Source organism: Equus quagga, chromosome 9 (genome assembly GCF_021613505.1).
Source record: "Equus quagga isolate Etosha38 chromosome 9, UCLA_HA_Equagga_1.0, whole genome shotgun sequence".
NCBI lineage: Eukaryota > Metazoa > Chordata > Mammalia > Perissodactyla > Equidae > Equus > Equus quagga.
The window spans coordinates 68,236,331-68,259,669 of NC_060275.1; the positions used below are offsets into that span (position 1 = coordinate 68,236,331).

General features: G+C 39.3%; 1 protein-coding gene across 4 annotated transcripts in view; it reads left to right on the top strand.

Annotated features, from left to right (window-relative positions):
• Positions 1–20,150, top strand: part of PGBD2 (piggyBac transposable element derived 2) — a 35,908-nt gene extending 15,758 nt beyond the window's left edge. For 3 of the 4 annotated variants that reach the window (XM_046670846.1, XM_046670845.1, XM_046670847.1), the window contains 2 exons: positions 12,559–12,622; positions 15,589–20,150. In XM_046670846.1, the coding sequence (XP_046526802.1) occupies positions 12,606–12,622; positions 15,589–17,350 (1,779 nt within the window). In that variant the 5' untranslated portion in view covers positions 12,559–12,605 and the 3' untranslated portion in view covers positions 17,351–20,150. Of the gene's footprint in view, positions 1–12,558; positions 12,657–15,588 lie in introns of all 4 variants that reach the window. The other variant, XM_046670848.1, reaches the window with a different exon arrangement.
• The last annotated feature ends 3,189 nt before the right edge of the window (positions 20,151–23,339 follow it).

Genomic DNA, 23,339 nt, shown 5'->3' on the forward strand with positions numbered 1-23,339 from the left:
ATCCCAAGGGAGGAGCTCCCACATGGAAGGTTTACCCCAGTTGCACCTATCTACACTGAGTAGGGGGAGATGGATGTGTGTGAAAATTGCCACGAACTTTCCTACTCTTTTCTATGGAATCCCTTTTTGGCTTTCTGTTGGCCTGGTACTACACCATCTCAAGTGGTCTTTATAGTTTTCACAAAAGTATTCTGGTCCATATATTGTTGTTAACTTGGGTTTCTATGAGGAATGAGGGCCTGGAGCTTCCTAGTCCACCATTGGCTGGCATCACCTCCCCTATGTTTGCCTTTTGATTGCACAGTTTAATCTATTTACATTTAAAATAATTACTGATAAGGAAAGACTTATTTTTGCCACTTTTCTATTTGTTTTCTATATGTCTTAGAACTTTTTTGCCTCTCATTTTCTCCATTACTGCCTATGTTTGTGTTTAGTTAATTTTTTATAGCGATATGTTTTGATTTCCTTTATGCGTATTCTTTAGGTATTTTTTGTGTTTACCATGGGATTACATAGAATATCCTAGTGTTTTAACTATCCAATTTCAACTTATACCAAGTTTACTTCAATTGCATACATGAATACTTCTCTTAGAAATTTCAGCCCTCCTTATATTACTGATGCCACAAATTACATAATTTATAGTTTTTATGCTTTTATCTTTTAAGTCCTGTAGAAAATGAAAAGTGGAGTTACAAATCAAAATGACAGTAATATTGTTTTTTATATTGGTCTGTATATTTACTTTTACTGGTGAACTTTTATGTTTTCTTCAGTATGGTTTTGAGTTACTGTTTAGTATCCCTTCATTTCAACTTGAAGGACTCTCTTTAGCATTTCTGGTATTGCGGGTCTAGTGGTAATGAATTACCTCAACTTTTGTTTGCCTGGGAATGTCTTAAATTTATCCCTCATTTTTGAAGGATAGTATTGCTGAATATAGAAATCTTGGTTGACAGTTTTTTTTCTTTCAGCGCTTTAAGTATCTCACTTCCTTTTGGCCTTCAAAGTTTCTCGTAAGAAATTGTCTGAATATCTTATTGCAGAACGCTTGTATGTATGAGTTAATTCTCCCTTCCTGCTTTCAAGATTCTTGCTTGAGCTTTTGGCAGTTTGATTACAATTTGTCTTGGAGCAGATGTCTTTGAGTTTCTCCTACTTCAGTTTCATTGAGTTTCTTGCATTTGTAGATGCATGTCTTACCTCAAAAAATTTGGGAAATTTTTAGTTGTTATTTTTTCAAATAATCTCTGTGCTCCTTTCTCTTTTCCTTCTGAGATTCACAAAATATGTATGTTGGTACATCTGGTGGTGTCCCACCAGCTTCTTAGGCTCTGTTCACTTTTTTTCATTTATTTTTCTTTCTGTTTGTAAGTGTTGATAATTTTAATAGTCCTATGTTCAGTTCTTTTCTCTACCTGCTCAACTCTGCTGTTAAACTTTTCTCATGAACTTTTCATTTCAGCTTTGTTCATAGATTGTTTGCTTGATTTCCTTTAGTTTTTTAGTTTTTTTCCTTTTAGTTTTTTGTTTGTGTTTTCCGTTAACTTTCTGAACATATTTAAGACAGTTATTTTGAAGTCTTTGTCTGGTAAGTCTGATGTCTAGGCTTCCTCAGAGTTGATTCTGTCTCTTTTATTCCTTTGAATGAGCCATACTTTCGTGTTTTTTAGGCCTTGTGATTTTTTTTTGTTGAAAATGGAAATTTTTCTATTTTAATGTGGTAACTCTGGAAATTAGATTTTCCCCTTCCTCAGGGTTTGCTTTTTTTTTTTTTTTTGATGGTTGAAGGCTGTTGTAGTCCATTAGTTTTGAGAGCCAAACTATTTTTGCCAAGACTATATCTTGTCATGTGTGATCACTGAGGACTCTGTTTCTGTAGTTTATGTTCACCTAGTCTTTTGACAGATTTCCTTGAATACCAGGAGCTGAAACAAACAAAACACTGATAAAAAGAAAAAAGAACAGCACCCTCTCCCTGCCTTTGCATATTTTCTCTTTACTGGGGCACTCCATCAGTTAGCTAGGATACTTTTTTTAATTTGGTTTATTTTTTTCTTACTGAGGTAACATTGCTTTTTAGTATACCCTTAATCTTGGGATTAACCCAAGGTGAAAGTTTAAGGTCTTCTCAGCAGTTTTGAGAGCACATGTCTTGCCTGGGCTTGCGTGTTGCTTCCTAAATTCTCACATATATGTGGCTGCTTTTGAATGTTCTGTATTCCCAAATAGTCTCATCCCAGCCTCTCCTTTGGGCCTTAGATGGCCTACTATATGTTTGCACCTGTAATCTCTTGCTCCGTGTGTGGATTTGTATTCTACCTCATACCATTGACCAGTAGGACCTGCCGCTTTTCCTACATCTGTTCCAAGTTATGCAAAACAGGCAAGTGCCTTTTATCAGTCTTTCAGGTATCCCCAAGACAGGTTAGAACAGAAATAACACAATTTTCAAATAATGTCTGCCCCCTCTCGTTTGAGGGGAGAACTGGGAACTGGGCTTCTGCCTGCTCAAGACTAAGGTTGCTGCAGTGCTGGGGAACAGGTAGGTCAAGGGTGGGAACTCTGAAACTTTCCTGTCATTTTGAAGATGGCTTTTTATTTATTTATTTTCAGTTTTATTGAGATGGAATTGATATGCAGCTCTGTGTAAGTTTAAAGTGTACCACAGAATGACTTGAAATACATATATTGTGAACTAATTGCTGTAGTAAGTTTAGTTAACTTCTGTGTCCTCATATAGGTACAAAAAAAACCCCTTTTTTTCCTTGTGATGAGAACTTTTAGGTTTACTCTCTTAGCAACTTTCAAATATTACATATAGCAGTATTATTATAGTCATTACGTTGTATAGTACTTCCCAAGTACTTAAATCTTATAAGTGGACATTTGTCCCTTTTGACCACCTTCATTTAATTCCCTCTCTCTCTACTCCCTGCCTCTGGTAACCATAACTCTAATCTCTTTTGCTGAGTTTGGAGTTTTTTGCGTTTTGTTTTTTGTTTTAGATTCAGCATATAAGTGAGATCCTACTGTATTTGTCTTTAACTTATTTCACTTAGCAGAATGCACTCAAGGTCCATTCATATTGTCAGAAATGGCAGGATTTCCTTCTTGTTTATGGCTGAACAATATTCCATTGTATATATACCATATTTTTGTTGTTGTTGTTGAGGAAGATTCGCCTTGAGGTAACATCTTTGCCAGTCTTTATTTTGTATGTGCGCCACTCCCACAGCGTGGCTGCCGGCAGGTGGTGTAGGTCTTCAGCTGGGAATCGACCCTGGGCCACTGGAGCAGATTGCAGCTAACTTACCCACTAGGCCATGGGGCTGGCCCCAAGACCACACTTTCTTTATCTGTTCATCTGTTGATGGACACTTAGGTTGTTTCTACTTTGTGGCTATGGTAAATAATGCTGCTGTTAACATGGGAGTGCAGATATCTTTTTGACATAGTGTTTTTGTTTACTTTAGATCTGTTCTCAGAAGGAGAATTACTGGATCACATAATAGTTATATTTTTTTATGCCTTTTTTTTTTTTTGGCGAGGAAGATTGGCTCTGATCTAACATCTGTTGCCAGTCTTTCTCTTTTTTTTCCTTTTCTCCCCAAAACCCCAGTACATAGTTTTCTTTCCTAGCTGTAGGTCTTTTTAGCTCTTCCATATGGGATGCTGACAGCATGGCTTGATGAGCGGTGCATAGGTCCATGCTCAGGATCTGAAACCCGGGCTGCTGAAGCAGGCATTTGAACTTAACCACTTGGCTGTGGGGCTGGCTCCTGATAGTTCTATTTTTAATTTTTTGAGGAAACTCCATACTGTTTTTTTATAGTGGCTGTACCAGTTTACAGTTCTACCAAGAGTGTGCCAGACTTACCTTTTCTCTACATCCTTGCCATCATTTGTTATCTCTTGTCTTTTTGCTGATAGTCATTCTAATAGGCATGAAATAAAATCTCATTGTGGTTTTAATTTGCATTTCACTAATGATTAGTGATGTTGAGCATGCTTTCATGCACCTCTAAGCTGTTTAAATACCTTCTTTGGAAAAATGTCTATTCAAGTCCTTTGCCCGTTTTTGAAGTGGCTTCAAGTTGTTTTTTTGCTATTGAGTTGTGTGATTTCTTTATATATTTTGATATTAACCCCTTATCCAACATACGGTTTGCAAATATTCTCTTCTGTAGTTTGCATTTTCATTTTGTTGATTGTTTCTTTTATTGTGTAGAAGCATTTTGGTTTGATGTAGTTCCTCTTGTTGGTTTTTGCTTTTGTTGCTGGTGCTTAGATGTCTTATCCAAAAAATAATTGCCTAGACCCATGCCAAGGAGCTTTTCTTCTCTGTTTCCTGCTAGGAGTTTTATGATTTCTGGTCTTACACTTAAGTCTTTTGTTTCTTTTGAATTATTCAGTTAGTTTTTGTGAATGGTGTAAGAAAGAGGTCTATTTTCATTCTTTTACATGTGACTATCCAGGTTTCTCAGCACCATTTGTTGAAGCCACTTTCCTTTCTCCATTGAATATTCTTAGCTCCCTTGTCAAATATTTGCTAAGTACACATGGATTTTTTTCTGGTCTTTCAATTCTGTTCCAGTGTTCTATGTGCCAGTACCATACTGTTTTGACTAGTATAACTTTATAATTAGTTTGAAATCAATAATTCTGATGTCTCTGGCTTTTTTTTTTTCTCATGATTGCTTTGGCTATTAAGCATCTTTTATGGCTCCATCCGAATTTTAGGACTGTTTTTATTACTTCTATAAATAATACCATTGGAATCTTGATAGAGATTGCATTGAATGTATAGATGGCTTTGGGTAGCATGGACACTGTAGTGATACTAGTTTTTCAAGTCCATGAACATGGGATATCTTTCAGTTTATTAGTCTTCTCCAATTTTTTTCATCAATATCTTGTAGTTTTCAATATGGAGATCTTCTACCTCCTTGATTAAATTATTCCTAAGTATTTTATTGTTTGCTGCTATTGCAAATGGGATAATTATCTTTATTTATTTTCCAGATAACTTGTTGTTAGTGTGTAGAAACATTACTGATTTTTTAATGTTGACTTTGTATTCTGTAACTTTACTGAATTCATTAGTTATGACAGTTTTTAAAATCTCTTTATAGAGTTTTCTATATTTAAAATCATGTTTTCTGCAAATTGAGACAGTTTTACTTCTTTCTTTCTGATTCTGATGCTTTTTATTTTTCTTGACCTATTGCTCTGGTTAGGACTTTCAATACTATGTTGAATAGGAGTGTTGCAAGTGGGTATCCTTGTCTTGTTCCTGATCTTAGAGGAAAAGCTTTCTGTCTTCACGATTGAGAGTCATGCTAGCTGTGAGTTGTCATATATGGCCTTTATTATGTTGAGGTACATTTCTTCAATACCTAATTTCTTGATCATTTTTATCATGAAGGATGTTGAATTTTGTCAAATGCTTTTTCTCCATCTATGGAGATAATCATATGATTTTTATCTTTCATTCTATTAATGTGATTTATCACTCTTACTGATTTACATATGTTGACCCATCCTTGCATCCCAGTGATGGGTCCCACTTGATCATGCTGTATGGTCTTTCTAATGTGCTGTCAAATTTGGTTTGCTAGTTTTTATTGAGAATTTTTGCATCTATATTCATCAGGGATATTCTTGTAATGTGCTTATTTGACTTTGGTATCAGGGTAATGCTGATCTTGTAAAATGAGTTCAATGATGTTCTTTTCTCTTTGATTTTTTGGAAGAGTTTGAGAAGGATTGACATTAATTCTTCTTTACATGTTTGATAAAATTTATTAGTGTATCCATGTCGTCCTAGGCCTTTTTTTTTTTTATTGGGAGATTTTTGATTACTGATTCAATATCCTTACGAGTAATTGGACTGTTCAAATTTTCAGTTTCTCCTGATTCAGTCTTGGTAAGTTGTATGTTCTAAGAATTTATCCATTTCTTCTAGGTTGTCTAGTTTGTTGGTGTATAATTGCTCATAGTAGCCTCTATGATCCTTTGTGTTTTTGTAGTATCAGTTATAATGTCTCCTCTCTCATTTATAATTTTGTTGATTTGGGTCCTCTCTCTTTTTTTCTTGACTAGTCTGGCTAGAGGTTTGTCAATTTTGTTCATCTTTTCAAAGTACCAATTTATCTTTTTTTTTATTGTTTCTCGGTTCTCTATTTTTGCTGTAATCTTTCATTTCCTTCCTTCTGCTAACCTTGGGCTTAGTTTATTCTTCTTTTTCTAGTTCCCTGAGGTATAAAGTTAGTTTTATAAATTTGAGATCTATTTTCTTTATGTATGTGTTTTTAGCTATAAACTTCATTCTAAGAGCTCCTTTTGCTGTATCCCATATGTTTTAGTATATTGTGTTTCTATTTTTATTCCTTTCAAGATATGTTTTTATTTCCCCCTCAGTTTCTTTGGTGCATTGGTTGTTCAGGAGAGTGTTGTTTAATTTCTCTATATTCATGAATTTTCCTCCTGTTGTTGATTTCTCTTTCATACTGTTGTGGCCAGAGAAGATAATTGGTATGATTTTAGTCTTTTTGAGTATGGTAAGACTTGTTTTGTGGCCAAACATTATCTATCTTAGAAAATATTCCATGTGTGCTTGAGAAGAGTGTTTATTCTGCTATCGTCGAATAAAATGTTCTTTATCTGTTTGCTCCTTTCAGTCTATAGTGTTTAAATACAGTGTTTTCTTATTAATTGTATGTCTGGATGCTCTTGTTGAGAGTGTTAAAGTCTCTGTTATTATTGTATTGCTGTTAATTTCTCATTTTTGTTTGGTTAGTATTTGCTTCATATATTTAGGTGTTCTTGTGTGCATAAATATTTACAGTTGTTATGTCTTTTGATGTCTTGGCCTCTTTATCATCACATAATGGCCTTTTTTTCTCTTTTTACCATTTTGAGTTAAAAGGTGGTTATGTCCAAGTATTACTATCCCAGCTTTTTTTTGGTTACCATTTGCTTGAAAAATCTTTTTCCACACCTTTACTCTCAGTCTATGTGTGTGTTTAAAAGTCAAAGTGAGTAGGTGGCATTTTTATCCATTCACACATTCTGTGTCTTTTGATTGGAGAATTTAATCCATTTACATTTCAAGTAATTATTGATAGGTGAGAATCAACTATTTCCATTTTGTTAATTGTTTTATGTCTGTTTGTAGGTCCTTTGTTCCTTTCTCCTTATCCTGCTGTCTTCTTTTGCAATTTAATGACTTTTTGTATCCTTAAGCTTTGACTTCATCATGCTCTTTTGTGTAACTACTGTAGGTTTTTCTTTGTTGTTACCATGAGCCTTACATAAAATATCTTAAAATTATAACTCCTTATTTTAAACTAACAATTTGTTTGATAGCATTCCTAAACTTTACATTTTTATTTCTCCTCTCCTCACATTTTAGATTATTGATGTTACAGTTTACTTATTTGTTATGTGTGTATCCAATGAACAGATTATTGTAGTTATGGGTTATTTTAATACTATTTTTTTTGGTGAGGAAGATTTGCAATGAGCTAATATCTGTTGCCAATCTTCCTCTTTTTGCTTGAGGAAGATTCACTCTGAGCTAACATCTGTGCCAATCTTCCTCTATTTTGTATGTGGGTTGCCGCCACAGCATAGCCACTGATGAATGGTTTAGGTTCCAACCCGGACCACCGAAGTGGAGGATGCCAAACTTAACCACTAGGCCATGGGGCTGGTCCCCAGTACATTTGTTTATTTAACTCTTAAACTGGAGTTGTAAGTGAATTATGTACTACAATTAACATATTAGAGAATCTGACCTTTGACTATATAATCACCATTATAGTGAGTTTTACATTATCTTCATATGTTTTTGTGATGTTACTTAGTATCCTTTTACTTCTACTTGAAGAACTACCTTTAACATCTCTTGTCAGGCAGATCTAGTGGTGATGAACCCCCGTAGCTTTTGCTTGTTTGATAAAGTCTTTATAGTAGTTATAAAGACTTTATATCTCCTTCATTTCTGAAGGACAGTTTTGCCAGGTATAGTATTTTTGGTTGACAGTTTTTTCTTTGAATATTTTAAATATATCCCATTCTCTCCTGGCCTGAATCGTTTCTGTAGAGAAATCTTCCTTTAGTCTTATGAAGGCTCCCTTGTAGGTAACTTCTCTCTTTTCTCTTGCTGATTTCAAAATTCTCTTTGACTTTGACTTTTGATAATTTAATTATTATGTGTCTTGGTGGAGTCCTATTCAGGGTCAACCTATTAGAGGTCCTTTGGGCTTCTTAGATTTGGATATCTGTTTCTCTCCACAGGTTTGGAAAGGTTTCTGCCTTTATTGCTGTAAATGTACTTTCTCTCCCTTTTCTCTTTCTCTTCTCCTTTTGGGGTTCCCATAAGATGGTGTCTTGTAAATCCTGTAGACTTTCTTCACTCTTTTTCATTCCTTTTTCTTGTTACTTCTCTGATTGGATAATGTCAATGCCTGTCTTCTAGGTAGTTGTTTCTTTCTTCTTCATGGTTAAGGCTGCTGTTGAAGCTTTCTGTTGAATTCTTCAGTTCATTTATTGTATTCTTCAGCTGTGGGATTTTTGTTTGTTTGTTTGTTTGATGGTTCCTATTTCTTTGTCTAGCTTCTCATTTTATTCATGTGTTCTTTTCCTAATTTTGTTTATTTGTCTGTCTTTGTGTTCTTATAATTCATTAAACTTCTTTAAGGGGATTATTCTGAATTTTTTGTCTGACAACTCATAGATTTACATTTGTTTAGGGTGTGTTATTGTAGCATTATTAGTTTCCTCTGGTGATATCGTGTTTATCTGATTCTTTGTCATCCTTGCTTCCCTAAGTTGATGTCTATGCATTTGAGTATGTGGTCTCCTCTTCCGCACATTACCAGTTTACTTTGACAGCATCTGCCCTTTATACTTAGGTCATCTTGGGGTTATGGACATGTTAGCTGGTAGCATCCTTGGGCAGCTGGGGCTGGCTATCAGGGTCTATTTTTGGGTAAGGCCACTGCCTGAGCTCTGAGGTCAGGAGATGGGGAGTGCTGCTGGCTGAGGACAGTTGGATAGGACTGCTGGCCTGGTTCTTGGTCCAAGTGAGGCTGTAGATGGGCTCCATGGTTTCCTGGGTTCTCCAGTCAGGCTTCTTAGATAGTTGGGAGTGGGTACTGTACTTGACAATAAGCAGGGTATGAATTAGCTTTCCTACTTGAGTGAGGCAGCAGAATGGGCCCAATCATAGCTCATTGTTTGGGGACCCAAATCAGGTAGAACCATGCACTGAATTACTTGGCCAGATGCGGCTACCAGTTTTGCTATGTAGACAGAGTTGTGCTTTCTGCTCTTGTGTCACTGTAAGTGTGCCTGTGCTCTGGTTAGATTTCCTGGTCCTGGAGGCTGAAGGCTGTAGTCAGCAGTGGGTGGGCTACAAAGTAGTTTTCCTGCCCGGTAAGTGCCAAGATGGCTTTTTATTGATTGAGCGTTTGCTGGTTGCTATAAACCTCTGACTGTTTTCAGAGCTCCTACAAGTTTGGTTTAGACAGTTTATGGTGGTTTTTTCAGTTTGATGTGGGGGTGAGAGCTTGGAACTTTCTAGTCCTTTGTTTTGCCCATGTCACTCTTGTTTTTGATTTTTTAATATGCTGTTATGTATTTTTTTTAAGATTTTTTTAAATTTTTTTTCCTTTTTCTTCCCAAAGCCCCCCAGTACATAGTTGTGTATTCTTCGTTGTGGGTCCTTCTAGTTGTGGCATGTGGGACGCTGCCTCAGCGTGGTTTGATGAGCAGTGCCATGTCCGCGCCCAGGATTCGAACCAACGAAACACTGGGCCGCCTGCAGTAGAGCGCTTGAACTTAACCACTCGGCCACAGGGCCAGCCCCAATATGCTGTTATGTATTTTTAAATTTTGAATTGGCTTTTGTTTTTATTGGTTTCTCTTTTTTGTTTGTTTGGTATTGATTATTTGGTATTTTGGTGTTTTTTTGTTATTTGGTTTTTATTTCCTTTTCATTTCTTGGGGGAGGTCTTTTTTGTTTATTTTCATTTTTGCTGTATTGTTTTTATTTGTTTTTGGCTTTTTCTTTTTTAAATTTTTATTTTGTCCTTTTTAATTCTAGTAGATCTTTTTATTTCATTTAAAATTCCTTGTTTCTTGTTCATCTGTTTCTTTCAACTTATTAAGTGTGCTTATTTTGTATTATTTTTCTGGTATTTACAGTATCTAGAGTCCGTGAGTCTGATTCTGCTGTGTCTTGTTTCTGCTGGCTCCTATTCATGGTGCTTTGTTCCCTTGGTTATTTTGTGATTTTTTTTCAAGGTTGTCAGTTCATGTTCTTTGGAACTGTTATCAATGGAGTTCCTTGAAGTTTTGTTTAGGATATAGTCCTCTTGAGAGGTTTTGTTTGTCTCCACTATTCCCCTGGAGGGCATTACCAGTGGTCATTTTCAGTTCACATTTTCACTTGAGGTTATTGGGACTACTAAGAAATGTGAATTGACCTCATAAATGTTCCTGGTTACAAATTCTTAGGAGATCTGGCCCCCCTCACCCCTCAATGCAGTGCTAAAGTTAAGTCAGCATGTTTACTGTGTGACCACTTCTACAGAATGGGATTATCTTTTTTTTTTTCCTCCTGAGGAAGAGTTACCCTGAGCTAAGATCTGTTGCCAATCATTCTCTTGTTGCTCGAGGAAGATTTACCCTGAGCTAACACCTGTGCCAGTCTTCTTCAATTTTGTATGTGGGTCGCCACCACAGCATGGCCACTGACGACTGGTATAGGTCTGTGCCTGGAAACTGAACCTGGGCCACCGAAGCAGAGCACACCAAGTTCAACCACTAGGCCATTGGGTGGGCCCTCACAATGGAATTATTTATCATTTATCTTTATATCCTAAGTGTAGCTCTTTGGCAGGGTCTTAATGTAGTCCTGTTTCATTAACCCTTTATTTAAGTCTGTTTCTACTCTCCTCTAGACTTTAAATTCCGTGTAATCCTCAGAAATAGAAGCTCAGTATCACTAGGGTTCATGAGAGCTCCTCAGGGCAAAAGGTAGCTAACAAACTAACTTGCCTATTAGGATTGTTTATCTTTTTCTCATTGTTTTGTGGGCATTCTTTATATATTCTGGATACTGGCTCTTTGCTAGTTATATGCATTGTGAATATCTTCTGACAGCTATGGCTTTGACTTTTGATTTTGGTGCTTTGTTGTGTAAATATTATATTAGTTATCTATTATTGCATCACAAATTATCCCACAGCAAAGAAGCTTAAAATAACAGACATTTATTATCTTTAAGTTTTCTGCCAGTTAGGAACCCAGCTATGATTTAGCTGACTTCCTGTGGCATAGTGTCTTATGTTGCAGTTAGATTGCCAGCAGGGGCTGTGGTCTCATCAGACGGCTTGACTGTGAGAGGCGTTCCTCAGGATTCAGTTCATTGTGGGTGGTTGGACTCAGGGCTCAGTTCCCTCTGGTGGTGGGCCAGGGAACTCCCTGAGTTCCTTGCCTCGTGGGCCTTTCCCTTGGATAGCTGAGAATATTGTAGCTGGCTTTCTTTAGAGTCAGTGAATGAGAGAGCGACAGAGAGAGCGTGCACAAGATGGAAGTCCTAGTCTGTTTGTAGTGTAATCTCAGAAGAGACATCTCATCACTTTCACCATATTTTGTTTGTTAGAAGTAAGTCACAAGGTCCACCCCACTCAAGGGGAGAAGATTGCACACAGGGCATGACTACCAGGAGGTAGGGATCTTTGGGGGCTATCGGAGAAGCTGCCTACTATAGATTTGTTAGAAGTTTGATATGGTTAAATTTATTCATTTTCCTTTAAGTCTTTGTGTTGTCTACACAGAAGGCTTCCCTATTCTGTGGTCCTTAATATACTTTAAAAGTTTTGCTTTTTCACAATTAGTTCTTAATATGTCTAGGATGTCACCATCTCAGACAGTAGCCATCAGCCAGCCACATGTGACTATTTAAGTTAAAATTAATTCAAATTATACAAAATTAAAAAGTCAGTTTCTCTGTCACACTAGCCAAATATCGAATGCTTGATAACTACACGTGGCTCATGGCTACCATATTAGACAGTGTTGGTACAAAATATTCAGAGTAAGTTCTGTTGGTAGCACTGATCTTAAACAGTAGCTGTCAACAAAGGATGACTTGCCTCCTGTGGGCACTTTGCAATGTCTGGAAACATTTTTGGCTTTCACAACTAGGGGGTGGGTGTTCTACTAGTATCTAGTGGGCAGAGGCCTGGGAGCTGTTAAACATCCCATGATACACAGGACAGCCCCACACAACAAAGACTCGGCCAACCCAAACTGCCAGTGGTTCTGAGGGTAGGAGACTGCCTGTGATGAAGTTTGTTGCGAGGTGTGGGATGGGGAGCTTGTTCTTTTTCTCTCTGACCAGCCGGTCAACTTGATAACCATTTCCTGTGTGTGTTCAATCCATTTCCCTCTGGCTGCTGGTGAACCATAAGCTAGAGATGTTTTCCCTGTAAATGGTAGAGAAGATCCTTTTTAAAATTGACTCCCATTGTCTTACAGATTCTCCGACTCTGCGCTTAGAGACAACCCCATGTCCCCAGTTCATCATGGCTACCACCTCAAGGTAGGGGTGCTGTTTGATGACAGGCTTTCTGCAGGTAATTACTCTTCTGTTTTTGGAAGGCCAAGCCAGGACACTTTTTCTCTTAGTCTTGCTGGTCTCAGTAAGCACTTGGTGTCTAGGAAGCAAAAAGGAGAAAGAGCAAGGAGACAAAGGAGAAAATTAGAGAAAAGGTGAGGCAGACAAGGGAGTGTGTGTGGTGTGGGTATAGCTGTGTAGCTTCAGTGTCTACACTTCATCTAAAAATGTGATTTACTTTCCTCCTTTGTTTTATTTTTTGAGGAAGATTAGCCCTGAGCTAACATCTGCCACCAGTCCCCCTCGTTTTGCTGGGTAAAACTGGCCCTGAGCTGACATCCATGCACATCTTCCTCTACTTTATATGTGGGACGCCTGCCACAGCATGGCTTGACAAGCAGTGCTTAGGTCCGCACCCAGGATCCGAACTGGTGAACCCCAGGCCACCAAAGCAGAACATGCGAACTTAAACCTGTCCTACTGGGCTGGCCCCACTTTCTTCATTTTTAAGACACAAGACAGTTGCCCCTAGGGCTGCCTCAGTCCCTGCAGGCTTTCTCATGACAAGGGATTGAACAGCAACGTACAGAAGGGGTGAAGGCCTGCTGATGAAGAGCAGCTCGAGTGGTGAGGCTAGCAGAGACCCTGGCTTGGCAGGCCTGGATATGAACCAAGCAAGGCTGGGGGAGCCGTGAAAATGGCTGCTGTCCTCTAAGAACCTGTCTTAGTCCAAGGTCCATGGGGAGGGCTTTCTCTCAAAGGCTGGGCTCTCTTCCTGGCCCATGCAGAGCCTGAGGAGTACCTTACCTCTCCAGAATCAGACCTCCTCCACCTTAGCCTCTAGCACAGGGCTGGCAGAGTCAGTGTCCAGGAGATGAGGTTGGAGTGAACCTCGAATGCAACCTGAACTCCAGAGTCTAAGGCTAGGTCCACAGGAAGTAGTCTCTGTGGTAAGACCTGTGTCCTCCCTGGCTGGGGCTCTTCTGACATACAGGTCGGGCTCAGAGAGGGGCACAGAGCAGTAGTAGTGCCTGCTTTCCCCGTCCAGTCCGTTCTGACAATCAGAGTGACGTATCTGACCCTTCACTGCCCTGCTCCATCTCCCTGGAGGACTTCCTGTGATAGCTGAACACAACCAGAAGTCCTCATCAAGGCGTCTGGAGCCCTCTGGGGCCCAATCTCGGCCACTTCTGCTCTGCTCTGCTCCCCCACTGCATCTGCAGCTTTACTGGCATCCTTGCTGTTCACAGATATCAAGTCCCTTCAGGCTCAGGCCCTTGTGCCTGTAGTTTTTTCTCTTTGCTTGGGGCACACTGTCTCCAGCTGTCTGCAGGGTTCGTTCCCTCACTTTCAGGCTGTCTGCCCTGTGAGCCTTCGCTCATCATCATCTGAAACAGCACCCTAGTCCTACTCCTTCACTGCAGTCTCTGTCCCTTATCCAGGGTGGCCCTCCTCGCTATCTGATGCTGTCCTGCCTAGCTACTTGTTTTTTGATCTATCGTCTGTCTCCTGCAGTTAGAAGAAGTGCTGTGCAGGTAGGGAGTGGAGTGTGCCCAGTGCCAGCCCCTGGGCATTCCCGGGGCCTCCCCTGCTCATGGTTGGTGCTCATTAAATACAAGTATCTCTTGCCGTCCATTTGGTTGCCATGTGGACAGGGAAAGTTGTAATAGTAGGGTTTCCATGTTTCCAAATCTGTTTGCCTCCTGAATTGCACTTGGTATGCAATAAGATATCAGATATTGATGGAGCCATCTGAAAATCTGTCTGAATCTCTTCAGGTCCTGAATTTGGGTAGTGAGTTCAAGTAGGGAGAGTTTGAAAATTTGAAAAGTGAGGAAACTTATATTTGCCAAATGAATAAGAGAAAGGGAAAAGATAAGTAGGACAGAAGCATGAAAACAGAGCTGGAGCCCCTGAGTCAGGGGACATCGGTAGGTGTACTCGAGTGGCCCAGACTTCCTATCAGTGGTGTGAAAATTAATAAACAGAAACCTCATTTAAAATGGAGTCGGGGGCCCAGCCCTGTGGCTGAGTGGTAAGTTCATGCGCTCCACTTTGGCAGCCCAGGGATTCGCTGGTTCGCATCCTGGGCGCAGACATGGCACTGCTCATCAGGCCATGTTGAGGTGGTCCCACATGCCACAACTAGAAGGACCCACAGCTAAAGTACACAACTATGTACTGGGGGGATTTGGGGAGAAAAAGTAATAAATAAATAAATTGGAGTCAGGAGGCCAGAAGAGAGAACTCTTATGTACGAGCCACTCAATGCATGCTACAGACCCGAACAGGAAGAGACTGCGCCTTGTGTCTCCAGTAGGGACTGATACTACTTACTACCCTAGCAGAAGGAAGGAAGAAATTCCTTCTTGCCCAGCAATAGCTCAGCCAGTGGGAGACTGCCGTAACTCAGCCAATGAAAGACGCTACACTTTGAACTCCCAGTCTCTTCCAGTGGACTCTTCATTTACAGCAACCCCTCCCAATTCATAAAAGAACGTTGTTCTCCATTGTTTTGCTGGACTTGCATGTGGTTTGCCATAGACTGCATGTCCCAAATTGCAGTTCTTTGCTGTTCCTGTAGAAACCCATCCTGCTGGCAAAATAACTGGCTATTTGTTGGTCTTAGGTCATCAGTAGTTACCGTTATCTGGGTGATGACAGTGGCACCTGGATTCATCACTAGAGGGGATCCTCTATTCAGAATACTTTATTTAAGCGGGAAAGGAAGAATGGAATGCCTCTTTAGAATGCCTCCCAACATTAAAATACATCTGCATTTGTGTTTGTCTGAAAAATTCACTTATCTTGCACTGTGTCTAATGAGGCCGGGTCTGAGATGCTTTTGCAGCGGGAGTCCCTGCCTCTCAGGCAGTGTTTTAACGGGGTTTTCTGCTGAATCACTGGCTCTCTTTCATGGCCTCTCCCCATTCCATTTCTTGTCATTGCAGCGTCCTCACTGCCAGGAGATGTGCCGGCTCAAAGCTGAAGTCCATGAAGCTGCTTGAGGTTCTGAATGCTCTGGAGGAGGAGGAGTCTGGTTGCAGCAAGGAGGAGATCTTCATTGTACCTCCTGATAATGCTGCAGGTGACTTCACTGATGAGGACTCAGGTGATGAAGATGGCCAGCGAGGGGCCCACCTTCCCGGCACTGTGCTGCATGCCTCTGTTGTGCCTGAGGACTCCAGCACTGAGGAGGAGGAGGATGACCTGCAGCTGCAGCCAGCCATGAAGAGGTGGAAAGCAGGAGTGGCACCTCAGCGTGTCTGGACCAAAAGAGATATCCGACCAGACTTCAGCAATTGGACAGCATCAGATCCTCATATGGAGGATCTCAAAAGCCAAGAACTGAGTCCTGTAGGCCTCTTTGAATTGTTTTTTGATGAAGGAACAATTACTTTCATTGTTAATGAAACCAATCGTTACGCTTGGCAGAAAAATGTCAACCTGGGTCTCACAGCCCAGGAATTGAAGTGTGTTTTGGGCATTTTGATTTTAAGTGGGTATATCTCCTATCCGAGGAGAAGGATGTTTTGGGAAACATCTCCTGATTCACATCATCATCTTGTGGCCGATGCAATTAGAAGGGACAGATTCGAACTGATCTTCTCATACCTGCATTTTGCAGATAACAGCAAGCTGGATGAAAGTGATAGGTTTGCCAAGGTCAGGCCTCTCATTGTGCGGATGAACTGCAATTTCCAGAAGCACGCGCCCTTGGAAGAGTTCTACAGCTTTGGCGAGTCCATGTGTGAGTACTTTGGACACCGGGGGTCCAAGCAGCTGCCTGTGGGGAAGGCTTTGCGGCTGGGCTATAAGATCTGGTGTGGGACGACCAGCAGGGGATATTTGGTATGGTTCGAGCCCTCGCAAGGCACACTGTTCACTAAGCCAGACAGGGGCCTGGACCTAGGAGGCAGCATGGTGGTAAAATTTGTGGATGCGCTGCAGGAGCGCGGCTGTCTGCCATACCACATATTTTTTGACAAGGCTTTTACAAGTGTCAAACTGATGTCTGTTCTGAGGAAAAAGGGGGTGAAGGCCACAGGAACTGTTTGTGAGTACAGGACCGAGCGGTGTCCCCTCAAAGATCCCAAAGAACTGAAGAAAATGAAAAGGGGTTCATTTGATTACAAAGTTGACGAGAGAGAGGAGATCATCGTGTGCCGCTGGCATGATAGCAGTGTGGTCAACATCTGCTCCAATGCCATAGGCATAGAGCCGGTGGGGCTGACCAGTCATCACTCAGGAGCAGCCAAAACACGGACCCAGGTCCATCAGCCGTCCCTGGTGAGACTGTACCAGGAGAAGGTGGGGGGTGTTGGCCGGATGGACCAGAACATTGCCAAGTACAAGGTGAAGATCCGTGGCATGAAGTGGTACTCAAGCTTCATTGGCTACGTCATTGACGCTGCCCTTAACAACGCGTGGCAGCTGCACAGGATCTGCAGCCACGATGCCCAGGTGGACCTTCTGGCCTTCCGGAGATATGTAGCCTGTGTGTACCTGGAGAGCAATGCTGACACGTCATCCCAAGGGAGGCGAAGCAGGAGGCTGGAAACCGAGAGTCGCTTTGACATGATTGGGCACTGGATCGTCCACCAAGACAAGAGGACCCGGTGTGCCCTCTGCCACTCACAGACCAACACCCGCTGTGAGAAGTGCCAGAAGGGCGTCCATGCTAAGTGCTTCAGGGAGTACCACATCCGGTGATTCCCACTGGGCAGAGGGAGCCCTGTGAATGTTTGGTTTATAATGAGATATTTACAGCTAATTACATATAGTAGTTGGAGCACTTGAATTTTGTTGTGTTGGAAAAAAGAGACCTGAATCCCTGATGATTTGATCTTGTATTTTCTCCCCAACTCCGTTACAATTATCTTTTTATTGTCTTCTGTTACAACAAATTAATATAATATTTATATTAGTAATTGTAAATGTTTGTAAATCTGTATTTTATTCTGTTATTTGTTTCAACTTATAGCCCCTTTTTACTCAAATAAAAATCTTGCTTTGAGGTATAGCTGAGTCCTAGTAAGGACAGTCAAGTGTAACCGGAAACTTTGGTGAACAGTAAAGAGATTTTACAGTTGTATGTTATCAATTGTAATCTAAGACATAGGCATTAGTATGTAAATGTTGTATCAGTATGATGAAAGTATCTTAATCATTTACTTCAGTTTAATCCAATGTTAGCAAATTGTCCAGGAACAGATAATCTGCCTTGTGTTTATCCAGACAACTGGATTTGTAGAGTTTGTATTTTCTTGATAAAAATATTTTCCTAATACCCGTGTATCCATGTGGAATCCATTTTTATAAAGAGTGTGGTGTAAGGATCTGGTTTTTCCTCCAAATGGATAGGTCAGCATTTTGTATTAAAAGTTATATGTATTTTCCCACTGATTTAGATTCTGCCTCTATAAATTCCTGAACTTTGGGGGAAAGTATTGAAACAAAGAAAAAATTTTATTTTGGAAAGGCTAGTGGAATATAATCAGAATAAAAGAAAAACATGTAAAAATTTGGACCTATCAGAAATCTAAGACAATATGTTGAATATCTTCTCTTTATTTGGGAAAGAACTTTCTAGTACAGCACTATTAAAGAGGACCACAACAATATATTTAACTATATAAAGTGTAAAATTGATAGTCATTATTAAAGTTAAAATGCAAAGAATTTGAGAAACTATATTCCACATTATTACATTTGTAATAGTATCCTCAGTGAATAAAGATCTCATAAACACATGGATGGTAAGGGTAAAATGTACAATGTTATATGAAAAGACGAAAGATGGAAGATAAAAAACAAATGAACAGTGAACATGTCTAAGAGGCTCCTCTCTGGTGGTAGTAAGATGCCAAGAGAAGCAATTACTAGATCCCCTTTTTTAATCAAACTAATTTGTTATTTGTACTTATTACTGTTGGTGTGGGTGTAGAAAGGTGGCAGAATCATGCGTTACCTGAAGCAGTGTAAATCTGTGCAACCTTTCTGACAATTTAAGGTCCATCCAAAATCTTAAAAAATGTTCATATCCATAGAGTAAAGCAAATGTTTAGTCCATAGTGATATAAATATATAAAAGGGGAGAAGGGGTAGATCCTCCCTTCAGTAGAATCCCAATTAATAAATGTAGAAGGAAGGATGGAAATAAAATACTTTTGGAAAACACCACAGTAGTAATTTTGCAGCAAGCAGTATCAGTGGCTGCTAAACTTAGTGGGGCAAAGCATTTCCTCAAGATACCCCTCAGTTACAAAAGGAATAAACAGTAACTCCTCTGGATAAATCAGGCAGACACCACCTCAACCAAGCAATCAAAGTGAATATCACCAATGACGAGACCTGTAGACGACAGATGTTCATCCCAACCCCAAGTATGGTGCACTGTGGTGTTCCTGCCCAGAAGATGCAATCTGAATTCCAAATCATGGGAAAACATGAGAGACCCAAATTGAGGGACATTCCACAAAAACAGTTGGCTAATACCCTTTGAAAGTGTTAAGGCTGTAGAAGGCAATAAGAATGAGGAACTATCCAAGATTAGATGAGACCAAGGAGTATGACAAAATGCAATGTGTGATCCTGGCCCAGGTTCCACAAAAAAGATTTCAAAAAAGGACATTAATGGTGCAACTGATGAAACTTGAATAAGGTCTGTAGGTTTATTAATTTTATCTTATAAATATTAATTTTCTGCGTTCGACAACTGTTCTGTGGTTATGCAAGATGTCAGCATTTGGGGAAGATGGATAAAAGGAACAGTGCATACTGTTACAACCTTTTTGTAGGTCCAAAATATTTTCCAAATGTACATTAAAAAAGTGTTCATACTTTTGGTACATCATTTCCATCTTTAGAAATCTAGCCTGGTCACTTTAAAATGTTTGTTCTAAGAAGAAATTGTTGAGCAAATTTCTTTCTGCTTTTCAGTTTTCATCCCCTGCATCATGATGATCCATAAATATTAGATACTTACCAGCTATTTTTTACCTTACTGATAGTCCAAAGGAATTAATTGAAATGATTGTGAAAACAGTCTGTAAAGCTTCCAGAAACTACAGAATGGCCAATTGTGACTCCTGCCTTAAGAGATAAAGAAAATACTGCCACTGGGAAAGATATATAGTTACAGGTTGTAAAAACAGATGTGGGACTGTGCAGTTTTCCCCAGGCCACTAACTCAAGCCAAAACTAACATTCGGTAGAAGACTGTGTAGACAGTATCGAGGATCATACCTGGCTGTCAAGGCCAGATGACATTCCATGCTGGCATATTCTCAGAGGAAGATTTTAAGGTACCAAATGAAACTATGGGCGGTCACTAACTCTACAAGCGGGGAAACACTTGTACAGATTATCTGCCTTGTCTACTAAGTACCACGGAACCCTTCATGAATCTTTTAACTGGAAACAATATGAAAGTTGTCGTGCTTATTCTAGATGGTGTTTTAAGTATTTTTCTTTTGCTAAGAAACTAGACACAATAAAAAAACTTAGTATATGTGAAGCCTGGATGACTCTGAAGCTCTTCAAAACCATGAATGTGTCTACAGGACTTAGCGATTGCCAGAGAGTTGTCTTTAAAAAGAATTGTGGTAGAACACATAACATAGAATTTACCATCTTTACCATTTTTAAGTGTATACGTCAGTAGTGTTAAGTATATTCATGTTGTTCTGCAAAAGATCTCTAGAAATTTCTCATCTTGCAAAACTGAAGCTCTATACCTATTAAACAGCTCCTCGTTTTCCCCTTCCCCCAGCCCATGGCAATTACTATTCTTTTGATTCTATGAGTTTGACTTCTTTAGAGACCTCATATAGGTAGAATTTGTCTTTTTGTGACAGGTTTATCTCACTTAGCATGTCTTCAAGTTTCATCCATGTTGTAGTATCTGACAGGATTTCCTTCTTTTTTAAGGCTGAATAACCTTCCATTGTATGTATACAACAACCTTCTTATCTACTCATCTGTTGATGGACACTTGAATTGCTTTCACCTGTTGGCTATTGTGAATAATGCTGCAGTGAACACAGGTGTGCAAATATCTGTTCGAAATTCTGCTTTCCATTCTTTTGGGTATATAGCCAGAAGTGGGATTGTTGGATCTTATGTCAAATTTGACATACGTCTTAAATTTTGAGGAGCCTCCATCCTGTTTTCCATAGTAGCTGCACCATTTGACATCCCCTCCAACAGTGCACAAGAGATCTAATTGAAGAAGGCATATAGTAGGTTTTTTCTTTTTATTCCATTTAGCCACCCCATGTCTTTGGATTAACGAGTTGAGTCCACTTATATTTAAAGTAATTATGGATAGGTAAGTACTTACCCTTGCCATTTTTTTTAAAGATTGGCACCTGAGCTAACAACTGTTGCCAATCTTTTTTTTTTTCTGCTTTTTCTCCCCAAATGCCCCCAGTATATAGTTGTATTTTTTTTTAGTTGTGGGTCCTTCTTGTTGTGACGTGTGGGACATGGCCTCAATGTGGCGTGATGAACAGTACTATGTCCGCGCCCAGGATCCAAACTGGTGAAACCCTGGGCCCCGAAGCGGAGTGCGAGAATTTAACCTCTCAGCCACGGGGCCAGCCCCTACTCTCACCATTTTGTAAGTTCTTTTCTGTCTGCTTTGTAGATCTCTTGTTCGTCCCTTCTGTGGTTGACTTTCTTTGTGGTTTGATGATTTTTTTAATTTGTGTGGACTGCTTTGATTCTTTTCTGTTTGTTTCTTTGTGTATCTACTGTATTTTTTTTTGTGGTTACCATGGGGTTTGCATTGAATATTTTGTAGTCATAGCAGTCTATTTTAAATGGATGACAACTTCAATCACATACAGATATTGTACACTTTAATCTCCCCACTCACCTTCTGTAATTGAAATCAGATTTTACTACTTTCTCTAATGTGTTTCCATTAACAAGTTTGTTGTTATAGTTATTCTTACTACTCTTTTTCATTGAGGTCATATTGGTTTATAACATTATGTAAATTTCAAGTTTCAACTTCTGTGTAGACTGCATCATGTTCATCACCAAAAGTCTAGTTTCCATCCGTCACCATACATATATGACCTTGTACCCCTGTTGGCCTCCCCTCACCCCCTTCCCCACTGGTAAACACCAATGTGTTCTCCTTATGTATGTGCTTGTTTCTGTGTTTATTAGCTACATATGAGTGAAGTCATAGGTATTTATATGTCAGACAGGAAATAAGTCAGGTCTTTCTCTGATTTATTCCACTTAGCATAATAGACTCAGGGTCCATCCATATTGTTGCAAATGGCCTAATTTTGTCTTCCTTGTATGGCTGAGTAGTAGTCCATTGTATATGTAAAACATATCTTTATCCATTTGTCCGTTGATAGGCATTTGGGTTGCTTCCAAGTTTTGGCTATTGTGAATGATGCTGCGGTGAACATAAGGGTGAATATATCTTTTCAAATTAGTGTTCTTTGGATAAATACCCAGCAGTGGAAGAGCTGGATCATATGGTATTTCTATTTTTAGTTTTTTGAGAAATCTCCATACTTTTTTCTGTAGAGGCTGCACTAATTTACATTCCTATCAGGAGTGTATAAGGATTCCTTTTGCTCCTCATCCTCTCCAACACTTGTTATTTCTTGTCTTTTTAATATTAGCCATTCTGATGGGTGTAAGGTGATATCTCATTGTAGTTTTAATTTGCATTTTTCTAATAATTAGTGGTGTTGAACATCTTTTCCTATGCCTGATGGCCATCTGTATATCTTCTTTGGAAAAATGTCTTTATATCCTCTGCCCATTTTTGATGGGGGTATTTTGTTGTTGTTGAGTTGTGTAAGTTTTTTTTTTAATATCTTTTGGATATTAACCCTGTATAACATTATAATTTGCAAATATCTTCGCCCAGTTGCTGGATTGTCTCTTCATTTTATTGAGGTTTCCTTTGCCATGCAGAAGCTTTTCAGTTTGTTGTAGTTCCATTTGTTTATTTTTTTTTTTCCTTGCCTGAGGAGACATGATATTCAAAAAGATACTTTTAACACTGACGTCAAAGAGCATACTGCCTGTATTCTCTTCCAGGAGTTATATGGTTTCAGGTCTTACATTCAAGTCTTTAATCCATTTAAAGTTAATTTTTGTGTATAGTGTGAGATAATGGTCTACTTTGATTCTTTTGCATGCGGCCGTCCAGTTTTCCTAGCACCATTTATTGAAGAGACTTTCTTTTTTCCATTGTTTGTTCTTGGCTGCTTTGTCGAAAATTAGCTGTCCATAGATGTGTGGGTTTATTTCTGGGCTCCCAATCTGTTCCATAGACGTATGTGTCTATTTTTGTGCCATTACCATGCTCTTTTGATTACTATAGCTTGGTAGTGTATTTTGAAATCAGGGAATTTGATACCTCCAACTTTCATCTTTTTTCTCAGAATATCTTTGGCTATTCAGGATCTTTAGTTCCATATAAACTTTAGAATTCTGTGTTCTATTTCTATCAAAAATGTCATTGGGATTCTGATTGGGATTGCATTGAATCTGTAAGTTGCTTTAGGTAATATGGACATTTTAACTATGTTAATTCTTCCAATCCATGAGGACAGTATCTTTCCATTTCTTTATGTTGTCTTTAATTTCTTTCAATAATGTCTGATAGTTTTCAGTGTATAGATCTTTCGCCTCCTTGGTTAAATTTACTCTTGGTATTTTA